At 35.1% G+C, this 23,492-nt stretch overlaps 1 protein-coding gene across 4 annotated transcripts in view; it reads right to left on the reverse strand.

Annotated features, from left to right (window-relative positions):
- VPS13A (vacuolar protein sorting 13 homolog A) overlaps positions 1-23,492 on the reverse strand; it is a 265,169-nt gene that overhangs the window by 203,278 nt on the left and 38,399 nt on the right. For all 4 annotated transcript variants that reach the window (XR_014266082.1, XM_082470763.1, XM_082470764.1 and 1 more), the window contains exons 10-17: positions 21,339-21,396; positions 17,467-17,594; positions 17,167-17,273; positions 15,243-15,414; positions 13,597-13,659; positions 12,985-13,114; positions 12,052-12,146; positions 11,556-11,698 (exon numbers count right to left, since the gene is read on the reverse strand). Coding sequence is in view for 3 of the 4 variants with exons in the window: in XM_082470763.1 (XP_082326889.1) it covers positions 11,556-11,698; positions 12,052-12,146; positions 12,985-13,114; positions 13,597-13,659; positions 15,243-15,414; positions 17,167-17,273; positions 17,467-17,594; positions 21,339-21,396 (896 nt within the window). In the remaining variant the exon portion in view is untranslated. The remainder of the gene's footprint in view (positions 1-11,555; positions 11,699-12,051; positions 12,147-12,984; positions 13,115-13,596; positions 13,660-15,242; positions 15,415-17,166; positions 17,274-17,466; positions 17,595-21,338; positions 21,397-23,492) is intronic.

Genomic DNA, 23,492 nt, shown 5'->3' on the forward strand with positions numbered 1-23,492 from the left:
GCAAGCATCAGAACCAAACATGGCAGGGATGCTGGAATTACATGACTAGAAATTTAAAGCAACTACAATTAATATGTCTAACGGTTAATACGTCTAACAGATAAAGTAGACAATCTGCAAGAACAGATGAACAATGTAAACAGAGGGATGGAAATCCTAAGAAAGAACCAAAAATGAATGCTAAAGATAAAAAACACTGTAACAAGAATGACTTTGACGGGCTTATTAGGAGACTGCACAGTTGTACAGCTAAGGAAATCCCTGAGCTGGAGAATATATCAGAAAAATCATAAAAATACAGAAAGCATTTCTAAAAAATCAGAAGAGAATATCCATGCATAACTACAAAAGGTGTACCATACAAGTAATGGGAATACCAGAAGGAGAAGACAGAAAGGAACAGAAGAAATATTTCAATCAATAATGATTGAGAATTTCTCCAAATTAATATCAGACACTAAATAACAGATTTAGGAAGCTCAGAGAACATCAAGCAGAATAAATGCCAAAAAAACCCCACAAAATAAACAAAACAAAAACAAAAAAAACCCACTGCACCTAGGCATATTTTCAAACTACAGAGAATCAAATATAAAGAAAAAAATCCTAAAAAGAGCTAGAGGGGAAAAAAATCCTTACTTATATAGAAGCAAAGATAAGAATTACTTCCACATTCTCAGAAACCATACTAGCAAGAACAGAGTATAACAAATATTTTGAAGTGTAAGACCAAAAAACTCTAAACTAGAATTCTGTACCCCGTGAACTCTCCCTCCAAAAGTAAAGAAGAAATAAAGACTTCCTCAGACAAACAAAAATCAAGAAAAATTGTTGCCATCAGACCTGCCTTTCAAGAAATATTAAAAGTAGTTACTTAGAAGAAAATAAATGTAAGTTGAAAACTCAGATTACATAAAGAAAGAGCACTGAAGTAGGAAAGTGAGGGTAAAAGGCAAACATTTAATTGTCCTAACAGATTATTAGTATGTTCACTGTTAATAATCTAACAGTGTATTGAATAACAGGAATGACACAAGGGATTAGAGAAAGGAATTAGAATATTTTGTTATTACTGGGTACTCACATTACCTGTGAAATAGTATAGTATTACTTCAAAGCAGACTTAGATCAGTTGTAAAAAAAAAAAAAAAAGAAACGAAATTGAGTTATTTGTAGTGAGGTAGATGGACCTAGAGTCTGTCATACAGAGTGAAGTAAGTCAGAAAAAGAAAAACAAATACCATATGTTAACACATATATATGGAATCTAAAAAAAAAAAAAGGTCATGAAGAACCTAGGGGCAAGACGGGAATAAAGACACAGACCTACTAGAGAATGGACTTGAGGATACAGGGAGGGGGAAGGGTAAGCTGGGGCTAAGTGAGAGAGTGGCATGGACATATATACACTACCAAATGTAAAATAGATAGCTAGTGGGAAGCAGCCGCATAGCACAGGGAGATCAGCTCGGTGCTTTGTGACCACCTAGAGGGGTGAGATAGGGAGGGTGGGAGGGAGGGAGACACAAGAGGGAAGAGATACGGGGACATATGTATATGTATAACGGATTCACTTCGTTATAAAGCAGAAACTAACAGACCATTGTAAAGCAATTATACTCCAATAAAGAGGTTTAAAAAAAAAAGGCATTCCACAATAAAGATGTTAAAAAAAATTAAATAAACAAAAAGGCAAAAAAAAAAGCTATACATACTACTATATATAAAATAGATAACTAATGAAGACCTACTGAATAACAGAGGGAACTCTACTCAATACTCTGTAATGACCTATACGGGAAAAGAATCTAAAAAAGAGTGTATATGTGTATGTATAACTTTTTCACTTTGCTGTACAGCAGAAACTAACACAACATTTTAAATCAACTATACCCCAATAAAAATTAAACATTTTTTTAAAAATTAAAATAAAATAAAACAAAAAACAAACAAAAAAGTATATTAAATGCTCTAGGGCAACCACTAAAAAAAGTTTTAAAAATTTTGACTGATGTGCCAAGAAAAGAGAGAAAATGGAATCATACAAAATGTTCAATTAAACTGCAAAAAGAAGAAAAGACATGGTAGACAAAAATAGGAACAAAGAACAAGGGCAATAAATAGAAAACAGTAACAATTATGGTAGATATTAATGCTAAGAGAATAAGAAAATAAGCCACAGAATAGGAGAAAATATTTGCGAACAACACATCTGATAAGGACCTGTTATCTAAAATATATAAAGAACACTTTAAACTCAACAAGAAGAAAACAAACAACACAATTAAAAAATGGGCTAAAGATCTTAACAGACACCTCACCAAATAAGACTGACAAATAAGCATATGAAAAGATGCTCTACATCATATGTCATCATGGAAATGAAAATTAAAACAACAGTGACATACAACTACATACATATTAGAATGGCCAAAATCTGGAATAATGACAACACCAAGTAATGACAAGGATGTAGATGGAGCAATAGGAACTCTCATACAATGCTGGTGGAAATTCAAAATGGTACAGTCACTTTAGAAGAAAGTTTGGTGGTTTCTTACAAAATTAAGCATATTTTTACCATGTGATCCAGCAATCGGCTCCTTGATATTTACCCAAAGGAGCTGAAAACTTATGTCCATAAAAAACCTGTACAGAGCTGTTTACAGCAGCTATATTCATAACTGCCAAAACGTAGAAGCAACCAAGATGTCCTTCAGTAGGTGAATGGATAAACAAACTGTGGTACATCCAGACAATGCAATGTTATTAAGTGCTAAAAACCATGAGCTATCAATTCATGAAAAGACATATAGGAAGCTTAAATACATATCACTAAGTGAAAGAAGCCAGGCTACACACTGTATGATTTCAACTACAGGACATTCTAAAAAAGGCAAAACTATGAACACAGTAAAACAATCAGTGGTTGGGGGAGTGAGTAAGGAACAAATAGCAGAATGGAGGATTTTTAGAGCAGTGAAAATACTGTGTGTGATACTGTAACAATGGACACTTGTCATTCTATGTTGTCCATACCACAGAATGTACAACAAGAGTGCGCCATGATGTAAACTATGGACTTTGGGTGATTATGCCAGTGTAGGTTCATTTTTAGTAAAAATGTACTATTCTGGTGAGTGTATTGATAATTGCAGGGGGGCTCTGTATGTGTAGGGGTAGAAGGTATATGAGAAATGTCTATACCTCCCTCTAAACTTTGTTGTAAACCTCAAACTGCTCTAAAATAATATAGCCTTTAAAAAAAAAAAGTTAATGGATAAGTATTGTCTTTGGAAGTGACAGAAAAAGGTGCTCAAATAATCGAGTTTCTCCACTGAAATGACGATTAAACTAGCAAAACCTCCCAGAATCAACTTTCTTGCAAGTCTGGAATTTAATAAAAAACTTACAGCAACCAGGGAAAAATGAAAGAAGGAAAAGACAGCTGAATTTCAGAAAGGTAGCACTCTGCCATTTCTGTTTATCTGCCTATCATCCCCATTCCCTAGCAAAGCAGTGGGCAATATTCCTGGTGTGGCTTCCTGGAGCCAGGGGACTAACACAAACTGCTATGCTATGAATGTCTGTGTCCCTCAAATTTCATTTGTTAAAATTCTAATGCCTAATGTGATGGTTATTTGGAGGTAGGACTTTTGGGAGGTGATTAGGCCATTAGGGCAAGAGCCCTCATGAATGGGATTAGTAGTCCTTAAAAAGAGGCGCTAAAGGCTCCAGGATAGGTTGCAAGCCGCCGCTGCTGCCCTCCTGGGCTCCAGGAGCAATCTTGAACTGCTGCTGCCACTCTTGCAGGCTCCAGGAGCGGTTGTGAGCCGCCTCTGCCACCATCATGGGCTCTGTAGGCGCGCACAAGCTGCCATTGCCACCAAGCGCCCTGGGAGCGGGCACCAGTAGCTGCATCTACACACCCCCTACTAAGGGGATAACGGCCAGCACATGCTGAAGAAAGGAGGCCACAGGCATTCATACTAAAAACAGCCCTCACACCAAATATATTAAACCCACACAAGCTACCCAGGGATGCTCACACATATAAAAAGCCCTCCAAGACCACAGTAGACAATTGTTTCTCCAAAACTCACAGAGTAAGAGAAATATAAGTAAAATGAAGAAGCAGAGGAAACACTCCCAGTTAAAAGATCAAGAGAATTCCCCTGAAAGAACAAACAATGAAACAGACATCTTCTGTCTAAAAGACACTGAATTCAAACAGGAGATAATGAAAATACTGAAGGAATTAAGAAAGGCTATTGATCGAAATGCAGAGTACTATAAAAAGGAACTAGAAAATATAAGGAGGAGCCAAGAAAACTTAGAAAACTCATTTGCTGAGACAAAAAGTGAACTAAAGGCAATGAATAGGAGAATGAATAATGCAGAAGAATGAATAAGTGATCTGGAAGACAGGATAATGGAAATCACCCAATCAGAACAGCAGACAGAAAGCCAAATGAAAAAAAAAATGAAAGCAATATATGTGATAATATAAAATCTACAAATAATAGGGATTCAAGAAGGCAAAGAAAGAGACAAGGGGACTGAAAAAGTATTTGAAGCAATTATGGCCGAAAACTTCCCAAAACTAAAAAAGGCAATAGAAATCCAGGTACAGGAAAGCACAGAGAGTCCCAAACAGACCTACACCAAGACATATTATAATCAAAATGTCAAAAGTTAAAGATAAAGAGAGGATTCTAAAGGCAGCAAGAGAAAAACTAAGAATTAATTACAAGGGAATCCCCATTAGGCTATTGGCTGATTTCTCTACAGAAATGTTTTTGGCCAGAAGGGAATGGCAAGATACATTCAAAACCCTAAAAGGGAAAAAATATGCAACCTAGAATACTCTACCCAGCAGGATTATCATTTAGAATAGAAGGAGAGAGAAAGAATTTCTCAGACAAGCAAAAACTAAAAGAATACAGCAATACTAAACCTATCTTAAAAGAAACACTGACAGGTCTTTTTTAAACAGAAAAGAAGCAAGAATCTATAGGAAAGAGAAAATCACAACTGGCAAGTAAATCACTTAAATAAGCCAGTACATTTTTTTACTTAAAAAATCAAAACAATCTTGTGAAAACAATGATAACCACAATGAACAGCAAAATGATAAACATGAAGAAGTAAAAGAGGACTTCAAAATCATAAAATGTGGGGGAGAAGAGTAAGAAAAGGTAGATTCTTTGTTTTTGTTTTTTTTACAATGTGTTTTTGAGCCTATATGACTATCAGTCTAAAGCACGTATATAGCAAGGGGTAAAAATACTCAAAAAACAGGGTAACCACAAATGAAAAACCTGCAATAGATTCACTAAAACCTAAAAGAAGAAAACAAAGGCATAAAATAAAAGGAAATCATCAAACCACAAAAAAGAAAAGCAGGGGAATTCCCCGGCGGTCCAGTGGTTAGGACTCTGCGCTCTCACTGAGAAGGGCCTGAGTTCGATCTGTGGTCAGGGAAATAAGATCCCACAACCCGTGTGGCATGGCCAAAAAAAAAAAAAAAAAAAAAAAGAAAAAGAAAAAGAAAGGAACAAAGAAGAAACAGAGAATCAACTGGAAAACAAGGTTTAAAAAGGCAATAAATACATGTCTATCAATAATTACCTTAAATGGCAATGACCTAAATGCTCTAATCAAAAGACAAAGAGGGGCTTCCCTGGTGGCGCAGTGGTTGAGAATCCGCCTGCCAATGCAGGGGACACGGGTTCGAGCCCTGGTCTGGGAAGATCCCACATGCCACGGAGCAAATGGGCCCGTGAGCCACAGCTACTGAGCCTGCGCGTCTGGAGCCTGTGCTCCACCACAAGAGGCCGCGACAGTGAGAGGCCCGCGCACCGCGATGAAGAGTGGCCCCCGCTTGCCGCAACTAGAGAAAGCCCTCGCACGGAAACAAAGACCCAGCACACCCAAAAATAAATAAATTAATTAATTAATTAAAAAGACAAAGAGTGGCAGACTGAATCAAAAAAACAAGAGCCTACAATATGCTGCCTACAAGAGACCCACCTTAGAGCAAAGGACACACATAGATTGAAAGTGAGGGGATGGAAAACATATTTCATGCAAATGGAAATGACAAAAAAGTGAGGGTCACAATACTCAAATCAGACAAAATATACTTTAAAACAAATGCCATAAAGAAAGATAAAGAAGGACACTATATAATGATAAAAGGATCAACACAAGAAGAGGATTTTACACTCATCAATATATATGCACCTAATACAGGAGCACCCAAATACATAAAACAAATACTAACAGACATAAAGGGAGAAACTGATGGGAATTCAATAGTAGTAGGAGACTTTAACACCTCATTCACATCAATGGACAGATCTTTGAGACAGAAAATCAATAAGCCAACAGAGATCCTAAATGATAAAATAGAACAGTTAGACTTAATTGATATTTTTAGGACATTACATCCAAAAAAACCAGAATACACATTCAAGTGCACATGGAACATTCTCTAGGAGTGACCACAAAACAAGACTCAACAAATTCAAGAGTATAGAAATTATCTCAACAACTATTATGACCACAACAGCATGAAACTAGAAATCAACCACAGAAAAAGAAATGAGAAAATAAACAATTACATGGAGACTAAACAACATGCTACTAAAAACTCCAATGGGTCAACAATGAAATCAAAGAAGAAATTAAAATACACCTTGAGACAAAGGACAATGAAAACACAACCAACAAAATCTATGGGATGCAGCAAAAGCAGTTCTTAGAGGGAAGTTCAGAGTAATACAGGCCTTCTTTAAGAAAGAAGAAAAATCTCAAATAACCTAACCCACCACCTAAAAGAATCAGAAAAAGAAGAATAAACTCTACCTAAAGTTAGCAGAAGGAAGGAGACAATTAAAGACCAGAGGGGAAACAAATAAAATAGAGATTAAAAAAACAATAGAAAAAAAATCAGTAAAATCAAGAGCTGGGTCTTTGAAAGGGTAAACAAAATTGACACACCTCTGAGCAGGCTCACCAAGAACAAAAGAGACAAGACCCAAATAAACAAAATAAGAAATGAAAGAGAAGAAATCACAACTGATACTGCAGAATTACAAAAAACCATAAGAGAATACTATGAATGATTATATGCCAACCAATTTGACAACCTAGAGGAAATGGACAACTTTCTAGAAACATACAGCCCACCCAAACGGAATCAAGAAAAAATAGATAACTTGAACAGACTGATCACTAGAAGTGAAACAGAATCTGTAATGAAAAATACTCCCTACAAACAGAAGTCCAGGGCCAGATGGCTTCACAGGTGAATTCCACCAAACATACAAAGAAGAACTTATACCAATCCTTCTCAAACTCTTCCAAAAGACTGAAGAGGAAGTAACACTCCAAAAGACATTCTGTGAAGCCAACATCACCCTGATACCAAAAACAGACAAAGATACTACCAAAAAGAAAATTATAGGCCAATATCTTTGTTGAATATAGATGCAAAAATTCTCACCAAAATATTAGCAAACTGAATTCAACAATACATAAAAAAGATCATACACCACGACCAAGTGGGATTCATCCTAAGTTCACAAGGATGGTTCAACAAATACAAATCAATCAATTTGATACACCACATCAACAAAAGAAAAAACAAAAACCACAGTATCATCTCAAAACATGCAAAAAAGCATTCAATAAAATTCAACATCCATTCATGATAAAAACTCTTACCAAAGTGGGTATAGAGAGAACGTATCTCAACATAATAACAGCTATTTATGACAAACCCACAGCCAATATAATACTCAGAAGTATTCCTGCTAAAATGTAGAACAAGACAAGGATGCCCACTCTTATCACTGCTCTTCAACATAGTACTGGAAGTCCTAGCCACAGCAATCAGACAAGAAAAAGAAATAAAAGGTATTCAAATTGGTAGGGAAGAGGTAAAGTTGTCATTATATGCAGGTGACATGATACCATATACAGAAAACCCTAAAGACTCTACAAAAAAAAACTACTAGAACTGATAAACAAATTCAGCAAGGTAGCAGGATACAAGATTAGCATACAGAAATTGGTTGCATTTCTTTACACTAACAATGAAATATCAGAAGGGGAATGTAAACAAACAATTCCTTACAAAATAGCATCAAAAAATAAAATACGTAGGAATAAACTTCACAAAGGAGGTTAATGACTCATATGCTGAAAAGTACAAAACATTAATAAAGGAAACTGAAGATGATTCAAAGAAATGGAAAGATATCCCATGCTCTTGGATTGGAAGAATTAATATTGTTAAAATGGCCATACTACCCAAAGCAATCTACAGATTTAATGGGATCCTTATCAAATTACCCATGACATTTTTCACAGAACTAGAACAAATAATCCTAAATTTTATATGGAACCATAAAAGACCCAGAAGTGCCAAAGCAATCCTGAAGAAAAAGAACACAGCAGGAGGCATAACCCTCCCAGAATTCAGACAATACTACAAAGCTACAGTAAACAAAACAGTGTGATACTGACACAAGGACATATGGATCAATTGAACAGAATAGAGAGCCCAGAAATAAACTCACACAACTATGGTTAATTAATCTTCAACAAAGGAGGGAAGAATATACAACGGAGAAAAGACAGTCTCCTTAGCAAATGGTGTTGGGAAAATTTGGACAGCTGCACGTAAATCGATGAATTTGGAACATACTCTCACACCATACACAAAAATAAACTCAAAATGGCTTAAAGACTTAAATATAAGACATGACACCATAAAACTCCTAGAAGAGAACATAGGAAAACATTCTGACATAAATCATACCAATGTTTTCTTAGGTCAGTCTCCCAAGGCAATAGAAATAAAAGCAAAAATAAACAAATGGGACCTAATCAAACTTACAACCTTTTGTACAGCAAAGGAAACCATAAACAATATGGAAAGACAACCTATGGACTGGGAGAAAATATTTGCAAATGATGCGACTGACAAGGGCTTAATTTCCAAAATATACAAACAGCTCATACAACTCAGTAACAACAGCAACAAAAAAACCAAAACCACTGTAAATCAAAAAATGGGCAGAAGACCTAAGTAGACATTTCTCCAAAGAAGATATACAGATGGCCAACAGGCAGATGAAAAGATGCTCAACATCACTAATTATTAGAGAAATGTAAGTCAAAATTACAAGGTAGCACCTCACACTAGTCAGAATGGCCATCATTAGAAAGTCTACAAATAACAAATGCTAGAAAGGGTGTGGAGAAAAGGGAACCCTCCTATACTGTTGGTGGGAATGTAAATTGGTACAGCCACTATGGAAAACAGTATGGGGGTTCCTCAAAAAACTAAAATTGGAGTTGCCATATGATCCTGCAATCCACTCCTGGGCATATATCTGGAGAAAACTATAATTTGAAAAGATACGTGCACCCCAATGTTCCATGCAACACTATTTACAACAGCCAAGACATGGAAACAACCTAAGTGTCCATCAACAGAGGAATGGATAAAGAAGATGTGGTACGTATATACAATGGAATATTACTCAGCCATATAAAAGAATGACATAATGCCATTTGCAGCAACATGGATGGACCCAAAGATTATCATACTAGGTGAGGTAAGTCAGAAAGAGAAAGACAATACCACACAATATCACTTATATGTGGAATCTAAAAGATGACACCAATGAACTTACCTATGAAACAGAAACAGACTCACAGACATAGAGAACAGACCTGTGGTTACCAAGGGGTAGGGGGGAGTTTAGGATTAGTAGATGCAAACTATTATATATAGAATGCATAAACAACAAGGTCCTACTGTATAGCACAGGGAACTATATTTAGTATCCTGTGATAAACCATAATGGAAAAGAATATGAAAAAGAATACATGTATGTATAACTGAGTCATTTTGCTGTACAGCAGAAATTAATACAACATTGTAAATCAACTATACTTCAATATAATTTTCTAAAAATTAAATAAAAGAAAAAAATGGGCAAAGGAATTTAATAGACAGTTCTCAAAACAACTATACAGAAAGAGCCAATAAATACATGAAAAGATGTTCAACATCATTAGTCATCAGGGAAGTGCAAATCAAAACCACAGTGAGATACTACTTTACACTCATTTAGGATGGCTATAGTCAAAAGGACAGAGAAGTGTTGGCAAGGGTGTAGCTAAATGGAAAACTCACACAATGCTGGTGGGAATGTAAAATGATGCAGCTGCTTTGGAAAACAGTCTGTCAATTCCTCAAAAAGTTAAATATAGAGTTACCATTTGAGGCAACAATTCCACTCCTAGGTATATATACCCAAGAAAACTTGAAACTTGTCCATACAAAATACTGTCCATTAATTTTCATAGCAGCATTTTTCATAGTAGCAAAAAAGTGGAAACAAGCCAAAAATATCCATCATCTGATGAATGGGCAAACAAAATGTGGTATATCCATACAATGAAATATTATTTGGCAATAAAAAAGAATGAAGCACTAATTCATGCTATACCATGTTTGAACCTTGAAAATATCATGCCTATTAGTAAAAGAAGCCAGACAGAAAAGGCCACATATTATATGATTCCATTAATATGAAATGCCCCAAACAGACAAATTCTTAGAAATAGAAAGTAAATTAGTGGGACTTCCCTGGTGGCACAGTGGTTAAGAATCCGCCCACCAGTGCAGGGGACATGGGTTTGATCCCTGGTCTGGGAAGATCCCACATACCACGGAGCAGCTAAGTCCATGTGCCACAACCACTGAGCCTGCGCTCTAGAGCCCACAAGCCACAACTACTGAAGCCTGTGCACCTAGAGCCCATGCTCCACAAGAGAAGCCACCGCAATGAGAAGCCCACACACCACAACGAAGAGTAGCCCCCGCGCACCGTAGCTAGAGAAAGCCCGCGTGCGCAGCAACGAAGACCCAATGCAGCCAAAATAAATAAATAAATAAGTAAATTTTTTTTAAAAAAGAAAGAAAGTAAAATAGTTTTACCAGACACTGGGGAGAGGGAGCAATGGGGAGTGACTGCTAATGGGTATTAGTGTTTCCTTTTCGGGGTGTTAAAGTGTTGTGGAATTGGGTAATGATAACTGTTGTACAACCTTGTAAATATACCATGTGGATTTGGTATACAATACAGTGTGACAAAAAAGTGAATTGTACGCTTTAATGGGTGCATTGTATGGTATGTGCATTATACCTCAATAAAGCTATTTTTAAAACAGAAGATAAAATAAAGACATTCCCAGATAAAAACAAAATTGTTAATGCTGTTTCTTTTTCAACAGTGTGATTGCTGACATTTTTGTATTATTCTTTAGCGTCTCTGGGCATGAAGTTTTCTACTGAACATGTGTTATTTTAACAATCCCAAAATATATATATTAATGAAAAAAACTACCTTTCTAAAAATACAAAAGGACAAATTAAACCACAGTACTCTTTACAAAATACTGTATGACTAAATTCCAACCTCACAGTGAAATACTTTCTTACAGATAAGAGAAAATAAATTAATACTTACTTAACTGCTTGTGCTCCTGGTCTTTGCACAATCAAAGTGCTAAATTCTTCCACTACAATATCTAACAGTTCATATTTTTGTTGTTGTTCTCTTAGAATAATAGACATACTTTTCAAGTGAGCAAAAAACTTCATGGCTTCAAACTAGAGTATATTCAGAGGAATAAAATGAAAAAAATTATCTATATGTGTATATATATGTATATATATATATCTATATATATATAAATGCAACAAATACTCCTATTTATATAGTTTTTCTTTCCAAAAACCAGAAAAATACTTCAAAAACAACCCTTCGTATGTTAGAGGATCACCACATAACACTAAAAAGTAGGGGACAATTTTTATCCCTACCTTGGAAACTAAAATAAATGCAATATTTATAGACTCAAAGAAAGATCACAGAACAACTCAGTAACATATATTTATGAAAGGATTAAAAATAGGCATATCTATCACTAAATGCTCAGGTATAAGGCAAGAAAACATTTTACTGTTTTTGGCAAGGTTGGATCAACTGCTGTTTCACTATAGCCAATTGCTTCATATAGTAAAGTTTTTTCTTCAGGTGTCAACATTTCTTCAAGACCTAAAAATCATAAAGAAGTGTTTTATGTTCTTAACTGGTAACAAGATAAAACCGACCCAAAATTTAGCTGCTTTTAATAAATTAAATGCAAATTTTACTCTCTTTTTATAATACTTTTAAGAAATTATATTCACTGAATGCTAGGATGGCATTGCCAATTTTAGAAGGTTTATTCTCCCAAAATATAAATTGCTAAATACATAAATTCAGCAATATAAATTTCTAAATATTTGTATTAAGCACACAAAATAGATACCTGTATTAGCCACTTAATGGCATTGTGCTAAGCAACATACTTAGCGTACAAAGTAGGTAATATTAATATCATTTCTCCACATTTTATTACAGATGATGAAATTGAGGTTTAGAGAGCTTAAATAATTTGCCAGGGCCACACTGCTAATAAACGATAGATCTAGAATGTAAACTTAAGCCCCTAAGCCTCCATGGTCTTAAGCATTTTGTTGGGAAGCAAAAATCTTTCCAACAAATAATTTCGATAAAAATTCACAGTGGTTTATACCCTTTTGGAATTTTTATTTTATCTATGACTGTGCTATATGCACTTACTAAATCCTCTAGACATAATGCTCTTTTGCAAGCATTAGTAAGATTTTAAAAATTTATTTTATTTGATTTTTATTTAACACATATATTTACAATATTTAATAGTAATTTTACTGATAATAAGAATTATATATCATATGTATATATACTTAAAATGCCTATTTTAATGAAAGAGAAAATTTCCTGCAAAACTTAATTTCACACCTGATGGTTAGCTACACTACCACAGCCTGATGATAAACTGCACTACTATAAAATGAAATGGACATACTTCCAGGTTTAAGATCTGGTTGTTGTTTAGTACGTGATTCTGACCAAGTCCACAGCCAGCTAAACCATCCTTTATTATCCTCTGATTCTTGTGCTCCTTCTCTGAAAATCCTGTATCCAGCTTTCTTTACCTAAAATGAATAAATTTACAAATAAATGACAAATTATCCTTTATTTAGTAATCTAAAGAAACAGGATATTTCTAAAACTTATCTACTTTAGTGACTAAGTATAAACAATAATCATACTGACAATAAAACATAGTAACCACAACATTGGCCAAACATCAGAATTTAGGATTACCAGGTACTTAGCACCACTGTCTTATAAGCAATGGTAATGGGGGAAAAAAATTGGCTTTCACCTTCATATGAACTCTCAGTATTTGATAAGCCCAATTAGTTAGAAAGAATTTTTTTCCCATAGAACCTGTCTGGTTTAAATACATGTGGCAAAACAGTGCATCAAATTTTCTTATAATATAAATAAGCAAATTTGAACCCTTTTTAGGAAATAGTATATTACAGCACAATACCAATAACATCACAACATCTATCAAATCTGTATAAATTCTAGATTTATTTTTACTAATTGAAAGACAATCCGGAATTACCTCAACTTCTGCCTGTTGTCTTGCTATAGTTATATTAAATACATCCAGAGTCTTTTCCAACTCCTAAAAATATAAATAAAGTGTTTACATAAATAACTTTATATAAATAATTTTCATATATTCTCTATCAAATTGCTGTACTAAAGAAGAGATAGGAAGCAGAAAACAGGTCACCCATCAACATAATATTCCTGTTAAATTCTGAAAAGCAATGCTTGTATATATGTCAGCTTGGAAATTAGTAATGATGGAACAACTTTCTGAACAAAGAAATCATACATGTCATGCATGTAAGAGTTAGAATACTACAAGATATACAGGCACGTATTAGAAGATAATATACATGCACTGTTTAAAATGACTTTTATTTGGGCTTTAACTACAGTTAAGGGTAAACACATCAGTGTCACTTTCAACTAAAAATACAATTTTAAGTCCTTCATATTACATGCACATTTCATACGTCATCATTAAGATATATCAAGTAGATCTAGATACACATAAAACTTGTTTTTAAATTTTATACTTTTCCAAGTATTTCAGTATAGCTACTGAAATAAACTGAGATAAGCTCAATCTTTCATCATATCTATACATTATTTCCATGATTACTTTTGAGAGCTTCATGCTCAAACCACTTTTAGTCCCAAAGAGAAACAGTGATGACCAACCATTACCTGGAAAACTTTACTCAGGGTTCTGCAGTCCAACAGACTTAGAGGGTTACGGTTAAGATCCAAAACTAGGTAAGGAAATCTGTAACCACCAAAGCAGAAACCCAAGCATTCATAATAGCCTAGGTCTTCAGAAAGTCTTCTACTTCAAAATAAAAATAAAACTCAATCTTAGGGAGTTTTTTGGAAATTGGCCTGGATTCATAACAGTTCCATTAATTTTGAGAGACTAACTCTTCTTAGACTCCCTAAGCTGTACTTCATCCATCTGTAAAACAGTCCCGTCTAGAATATACCATAATGCTAAAAGATTAAGACTAATATTTAGAGAACTCAGGAGATGGCTAATTAAGTGTAAAGTTGCTGGTGAAGATCAGAAATGCCACAAGGATTAAGAGGAAAAAAAGCACTGTTTGAGCAAAAAATTCAGGAAAGTTCATACAAGAGATGGGACTTAAGCAAAACTTGAGGAATGAGTAAAACTGAGATAGAGATGAAGAAAGGCAGATGGAATGCATGAGCAGACTTGGCTATAAGTATAAGCATATACATATAGAAGACAGGACATTTATTTGATTAATGCACAGTTAGATGGTAACATAGGGAAATATGGAGTGGTGACATAACATAAGGCTTTGAAACCAACACAGAGAAGACTGGAATCAATGGAGCAAATATATTCTAGGCTTTTGAGGTTTGTAAATGTCATAATAATGTGAGGCTTCAAGTTACTATTTGCATAAACCCAAATCTCTCCAGATTGAGGAGAATCTTAAATTCCAAATGCACACAGGAAAACTTCACCAGGGTTTGTAACATCCAACTGAAGTTAAGGAGTATGAAAAAGTCTAGTAAGTAAAAGAGACAGAGAATGATCAGTACAAATTAGAACAGGTAAGTAGGGAGTGTTAGTCACTAAAGACTGAAGAGTTAAGTAGTACAAAATATTTAACAAATTTTTTAAATGCTAACCTCCAAAGAGTTGAGAAGTTCACCAGACGGCTTCTTACTTGTTAGCTTTCTTTTATACAGTTCTTTATATTGCTTCATTTTTTGCCTGTGTTCTCTTATATGCTTCCATGACCACATCCGTAAGTGGGGCTGAACATTTACTTCAAGAATACCACGTATAGCATAAACCCACCTAGTTAAAAAATAAAAACAAAAACCCTACACTTAAAAACACCCTCAAACCAACAGTATAAAATATAACTGATATTGTTTCTACTCTAACAGCATACATAATACAGACACTATGAAAATGGTATATTATCTGGGCACTTGCTTCTTCCCAGCCCTATTAGTAATTAATAATACACTATTTAGGGGCTTCCCTGGTGGCGCAGTGGTTGAAAGTCTGCCTGCCAATGCAGGGGACACGGGTTTGAGCCCTGGTCTGGGAAGATCTCACATGCCGCGGAGCGGCTGGGCCCGTGAGCCACAATTACTGAGCTTGCGCGTCTGGAGCCTGTGCTCCACAACAAGAGAGGCCGTGATAGTGAGAGGCCCGCGCACCGCGATGAAGAGTGGCCCCCGCTTGCCACAACTAGAGAAAGCCCTCGCACAGAAACGAAGACCCAACACAGCCATAAATAAATAAATTAATTAATTTAAAAAATAATAATAATAATACACTATTTAGTCTTATCTCTTTCCTAAATGAAAATAATCAAAATCACTGAATTTTGTTACAATAAATATAGTTCTACGGAAAAACTATTAAAGTATTAATTGGCAACTAGCAGTTCAGCCACCTGAATAGTAATGAAAGTAGTCAACTGGAAGAGTAATTGCAACTTCTAGAAACTAGGCAAGAGCTTAATAACTGGAAAAATAAGACTTTTGAATCTTAAAAAGGGGTTGCACTTTATAGACTACCTTTCAGGTTTATAATAGGTTTAATATGTCTGATACCAAAGTTTGAAAACTAAAAAAAAGACATGGTTAGAAAACAAACTGGGATATGGTTTCTTAATAATTCCAAAAATACAGTAAATGAATGGAATGCTAGTATTTCCAGTTGTAAATTCATTATAAAGAATCCTTTAACTCAATTTTACTCATGTAATAAGCAAAAGCCACTACAAGTGTTTCAAGACAAATATTACATTATAGTTTCTATCAGCCCTTAAAGAGTATCTTAAAAAGTCAAGAAATTCACTTTTATACCATATTTTTTTAAATCTTAAAAAACTTAGATTGAGCAATTCCACTGGGTATTTACCTGAAGAAAATGAAAACACTAATTCAAAAAGATACATGCACCCCCATGTTCACTGCAGCATTATTTACAAGAGCCAAGATATGGAAACAACCAAGTGCCCACTGATGGATGAATGGATCAAGAAAATGTATGTATATATATACAAACAATGAAATGTTATTCAACCATAAAAGGAATAAAATCTTGCCATTTGTGACAACATGAATGGCTACTGAGGGCATTATGCTAAGTGAAATAAGTCAGACAGAGAAAAAGAAAGACAAATACTGTATGATCTCACTTATATATTGAATTTAAAAAAATGAGCTCATAGATCCCAAGAATAGACTGGTGGTAGCCAGAGGCAGTGGGTCGGGGATGGGCAAAATGGGTGAAGGGGATCCAAAAAACTTCCAGTTATAAAATAAATAAGTCATGGGGATATAATGTACAGCATGGCAATGACAGTTAATAATACTGTATGGCATATTTGAAAGTTGCTAAGAGAATAGATCTTATAAGTTCTTATAACAAAAAATATAGTTTTGTTAACTATGCATGATATTGGATGTTAACTAGACTTATTGTGGTGATCATTTTGCAATATATACCAATATCGAATCATTATGTCATATGCCTGAAACTAATATATGTCGATTGTACTTCAATTTGAAAAAATTTAAGGCATATTACCATTCTTTGGCATGGTAGTGGAGAGGTACATCAGGTTTGAATTTCCTGTATGGTAGATTTTGCGTCATCACATCAACCGATTCAAGAAGTTCCATAAGACTGAAATACTGAAGAATGAAAAAAATTAAAGTTCTTAAATGTTTCAGATTTTTTAATTGTCAAAGATAAAAGTTAAATTATTGACTTTTTAAAGGAAATGTTATCATACACCATTATGAGTTTTTGAAAAACATTTAAAATCTTAGCTCTCCTTTTATCAAACTATAACTCACAATTTAAAATTTCATTAAAAAAAATCACCTGTGGTTTATTAAATTCAATTGTTATGTCATGTAACTCAACATCCAGGCTTATTTTGGGGGCGGAAAAGTCAAAATCCAATCCGCGATTCATCTGAAGTTTGGCATTAGCAGATATGGGGCGAAATACTGGAAAATAACACAGATTTTTAAAAATTAAATTGAGTTTTTTTCAAGAGTCTCAAAGTGCTAAAGGAATCAAGTTGAAAATGCTGATTTTCATTTCTTATATACCCTTTCTACAGCTCCCAGATTTCCATACTGCTATGACTTGATCATATGAACTGTCACTTAGTGTTGAAGAGTCTTTCATATTTTTCCCATCTATAATTCATATTGTCTTTTATGAGTACAATAAAAGCTAACTGAACTCCCCCTCAAAACAAAATAACCCTTACAAGCAGGAACACTCTCTAAAAGGCAAAACAGTCCAGTAAGACAATTTTAATAAAAGTATAGTTTTAAGGAATGAATATACACTAGAAATGCTAAGGGGAAAAATATTTTATTTAGCCACTGACTTTCATTATATAATTATAATTCCTGAATTTCGGGTCAGTGTCTCTGTATCCATCTGTCCCCACTTTTAACTTGAAAAAGGAGAGGAGATAAGATGAGAGTTTATCCAAGATAACCTTCTTGGCTCAACCCATAATCTAGGATTTCTCTCAACCCTTTGCATTTAGTGCCAAAAAGAATAAGAATAATGCAGAGGGAGACCAGTAATAGCAGAATCTAGAAAGAGATCAACCACTAAATTATAAGCTAATTTGTATACAAAGATAATATATTCCTCTTGTTTTAATCATCCCTGAGGCATAGCACTAATTTCAAAAATACTTTAAATTTGAATAGAACAAGAAGGTATTCATCAACAGGGGACCAGTTAAATTCATTATTCTATACAACAGAATACTATACAGTTAAAAATGAGAAAAATTTATATGTACATAAATGGAAGGATATTGAAAGAGAAAGTTTAGAAAGTATATGTATAAAGCAATAATACCAGTATTTGAAAAGTAAAATTATTCCTCTCCTCCAGCTTTAACTCTTGTTAAACAAGACTATACCACCCACTATACCCTCCTTGGTTACAATAATTTATCCATCCCTGGGCTTCACCCTCTCCCATCTCTCTCAGATTTTAGCTCTTGGCAACTCTAATTTCTGGATTATTTCAATATACAAATGATCGTTCCAATACCATAGCCTCTCAGTTCCCTGGACTCTTCCCCCCTCACCTCATTCACTAGACCTTATCATACCGATATCCTCAACCTCTCAATAAACTCAGGCTCAAGCATCCAACTCTCCTACCACCACCACCTATCTCTCTAGTAATCCAATACCAAACCTCAAGTCTTAAGGGAACTACCATTCACTGATCCTCTATCTTTGCTCTGTCTTTCACTTCTGCTTCATGTCCTCAGCTCTCTCCCTACCTTGTTGACAGTTATTTCAGTCATTCCCTTGCATTCACCCTTTAACTCCTTTGCCCTTCTCACTTTGTCAGTACTTACTAGGCAAAACTCGAATTCTAAATAAAGCCACTCTATTTACTCCATACCTCTATTCACTCCACATCAATACCTAAGCAGCTGTATGTGGTTGGGAAAAAACAAAATCACACTGATTGGTCTCACATTAATGTCATAATTCTCAAGTAGGTACTTATGTTGTTGACTAATCACACAACATTCTTTTAGTCCAGGGATAGGCCAAACCTATACCACAGCCTGTTTTTGTATAGCAAGTGAGCTAGGAATGATTTTTATACTTTTAAAGGGTTGTTTAAAAGAAACAGAAAAATATGTGACAGAGACTATACATGACCTATAAAATGTAAAATGTTTGTTTACTACATGGCCCTTTGCAAAAAGAAAATTAGCCAACCCCTACTCTGACCCAGTGGTTCTCAAACTGTAGTATTCATCAGAATCACTAGGACAGCTTGTTAAAAATAGATTGCTAAGCTTCACTCTCAGAGGTTCTGATTCAGTATGTCTGGGATGGGCCCTGGAATTTATATTTCTAACATGTTTCCAAGTGATACTGATGTTGCTAGTCTAAACCGCACTTTGATAATACTGTTCTCATCAATTCACTCTCTCATTCCCCTACATGGCTATCTCATAGCCCCTCCTCCCTCTGAAAACCTCTAATTCCTCAGATAGTTTAAAAAAAAAAAGAGTTCAGAAGAAAAAAAATCCCATTAACTCCAACCACCATATTTACTTGTTCACCCAACACTAAGACAGACTTTTTCTTTCTTTCTTTCTTTCCTTCCTTCCTTCCTTCCTTCCTTCCTTCCTTCCTTTCTTTCTTTCTGGCTGTGTTGGGTCTTCGTAGCTGCATGCAGGCTTTAGTTGCAGCGAGCCAGCGGCTACTCTGCGTTGCAATGCGTGGGCTTCTTATTGTGGTAGCTTCTCTTGTTGCGGAGCACGGGCTCTAGGCGCACGGGCTCAGCAGTTGTGGCCCGCGGGCTCTAGAGCGCAGGCTCAGTAGTTGTGGCGCACGGGCTTAGTTGCTCTGCGGAATGTGGGATCCTCCCGGACCAGGGCTCAAACCCGTGTCCCCTGCATTGGCAGGCGGATTCCTAACCACTGCGCCACCAGGGAAGTCCCGGACTTCTCTCCTATAACTGTAATCTATCTTATAAACAAACTGACCATGCTCCTACCTGTGGCAAAGCACTCCACTTGTACACTAGATTCTACCCCCTTTCACCCATGTCAATACAGAAATAATCCCTTCTCTCTTATTTTTCATGTTCTATGGATCATTCCAATGTTAGCCTATAAACAAGCTGCTATCTCTCCCATTAAATAAAAAAACAAAACCAAAAAGAAATCCTTCATTCATCCTTCCCCCTCCAGCAAGTGTGCCAGTTATCAACTGATTGCCCATAACCTCCAGATCACCCTTCCCTGACTGCTCTAAAACCTAGATTTGGGTCCTTTAAATATTTTTTCTTTACCAGCTAGCATAATGTTAATCTTTATCAGCAGAGGACATGGGAGAGATACTGCAGGAGCAAGGAGTTATGCTTCCTGATTCTAATGTGCTCATTCAGCAGACTCCTGCAGTGCCATGGTTCTCCAACACGCAGCTCCTAAAGAAAATGGCTTCTCCAGTGTCCAGGTCCTCCAGCACAACAGATTTCTTCAGCACCAGACTCCTGCAGTACATGGCAGCTTGCACCATCCAACAGCCAGCAAATTCTCTCAGTACGCTGCTAAGGCAGTTTAAGAGTGGAGTGCCTTCTGGAGACAACTCTCCATGAGGCTCCCTAAAGGGTCTGTTTCCCAAAGTTCCTGAATGAGAATTTATAGGTTTAACTGGCAGGGCACCACAGACTTTCCTGCCTCCTAGTGACCCATGGCCACGCCCTTTCCAACAAGTTCTAGATCTCAGTGCTGAGGGAGGTAGACCCTCTTCTTTGGACACTCCACCTAAGTCCTAGGGTAAGGGCTGTTCCTTCTATCTACTATTCTTATATTCTTTAGAGTTCTCTTTACTTTTTATTAGCCAATCCCTTGTTACTTTAATCCCCTGGTATATTTAGTAATTCTTCATAAATACTTTCCCTGCTCAAATTACTATGTGGTTTCTCTTTCTTCATCAGACTCTGACTGGAACAGCCAGAAATAACAGTAGGGTAAAGGAGAAATAAGTCAAACTTGAAGTGACAGATTTGAGAATCGTCAACACAAATGATACAGAAAAGTGTTTTGCTTCTGCATATATATTATAAATATATTTAATTTTGTGGGAAAATTAATATGAAATATCACAGTGACATCAACAATATTCATTTAAAATTTATACTGATTACTTTAATTGTACATTTATTTTATGAAATGTACTTACCAAAATCATAACCTTCTGGAATAATACTTTCATCAGCAATACCATTCCTCAGGCTGTCCTATTAAAAGACAAATGGATTTTATTTATATTCATGCCAATATACCTTTATTCTACAAAATCCTATTATATGCAAAAGAAAAATGCCTAAAAGCAATTTAAAAAATAACTCAAACTTAGCAGAACTTAGCTAAGAAAATATTAAAATGGTTAGACACTATCTCATTAAACTACTATTATATAAGAATGCTCTAGAAAGTTTTAGGATATGTGTGTTTATATATATGTGTACAAGCACATACACAAAATTTGACAAAATTCAACATCTATTTATGAAAAAAATTCTCAACAAAGTGGGTACAGAGGTAACGTATCTCAACATAATGAAGGTCATAGATGACAAGCCCACAGCTATCATCATACTCAAGAGTGAAAAGCTGAAAGCTTCTCCTCTAATATCGGGAACAAGACAAAGAGGCCCACTTTCACCACTTTTATTCAACACAGTATTAGAAGTCCTAGCCAGAGAAATTAGGTAAGAAAAATAAAGGCATACAAATTGGAAAGGAAGAAGTAAAACTGTCACTATTTGCAGATGACATAATAATATAAATAGAAAACCCTAAAGACTCCGCCAAAAACTGTTAAAACTAATACTAAATGAATTAAATAAAGTTGCAGGACATAAAAATCAATATATGGAAAACTGAGGTGTTTCTATACACTAATAACAAACTATCAGAAAGAGAAATTAAGAAAAAAATTCCATTTACAATTGCTTCAAAATGTAACAATAAATTTCACCATGGTGAAAGACTTGTACCCTGAAAATGATAAGGCACTGAGGAAAGAAAATGAAAAGGACACTAACTGATGGAAAGACATTCCATGCTCATGGATTTGAATAATATTGTTAAAATGTCCATATTACCCAAAGCAATCTACAGATTCAATGCAATCACCATCAAAATACCAACTGCATTTTTCACAGAAATAGAAAAAACAATACTAAAATTTGTATGGAACCACAAAGGAACCCGAATAGCCAAAGCAATCTTGAGAAAGAAGAACAAAGCTGGAGGCATCATCCTCCCTGATTTCTAACTATATTACAAAGCTTTAGTAATCAAAACAATATGGTACTGGCATAAAAACAGATACAGATCAACAGAATAGAAGAGACAACCCAGAAATCCCATGCATATATGGTCAGTTAATTTATAACAAAGAGCCAAGAATATACAATGGGGAAAGGACAGTCTCTTCAAAAAATGGTGTTGGGAAAACTTGACAGCCATATGCAAAAGAATGAAATTGCACTACTATCTTACATGATAAATAAAAATAACTGAAACTGGATTAAAGACTTGAACATAAGACCTGAAACCATAAAAATCCCTAGAAGAAAACAGGTGGTAATTTCCTTGACATCAGTTTTGGTGATGATTTTTTGGATTGGACAACAAAAACAAAGGCAACAAAAGCAAAAATAAACAAATATGACTACACCAAATTAAAGGCTTCTGCACAGCAAAGGAAACCACCAATTACATGAAAAGGGAACCTTATGAATGAAAGAAAATATATGCAAATCATATACCTGATAAGGGGTTAATATCTGAAATATATATAATGAACCCATATAACTCAAAATCAAAATATAAACAATCCAATTAAAAAATGGGCAGAATACCTGAAAAGACATTTTTCAAAGAAGAAATACAGATGGCTAACAGGTACATTAAAAGATGCTCAACAACACTAATCATTAGAGAAATGCAAATCAAAACCACAAAGAGATACCACCTCACACTTGTTAGAATGGCTATTTTCAAAAAGACAAAAAATAACAAATGTTGGTGAGCATGTGAAGAAAAGAGAACCCTTCTGCTCTGTTGGTGGGATGCAAATTGGTGCAGACACCATGGAAAACAATATAGCGGAGCCTCAAAAAATTAAAACAGAACTACCATATGATCCAACAGTTCCACTTCTGAGTATTTTCCTGAAGAAAACAAAAGCACTAACTTGAAAACATATCTGTACCATGTTCACTGCAGCATTATTTATAATAGCCAAGATATGGAAACAACCTAAATGTCCTCCAAAAGGTGAATGAAGAAAATGTTTTACACACACACACACACACACACACAC

This window comes from Balaenoptera physalus (genome assembly GCF_965194825.1).
Source record: "Balaenoptera physalus genome assembly, chromosome: 7".
Lineage (NCBI taxonomy): Eukaryota > Metazoa > Chordata > Mammalia > Artiodactyla > Balaenopteridae > Balaenoptera > Balaenoptera physalus.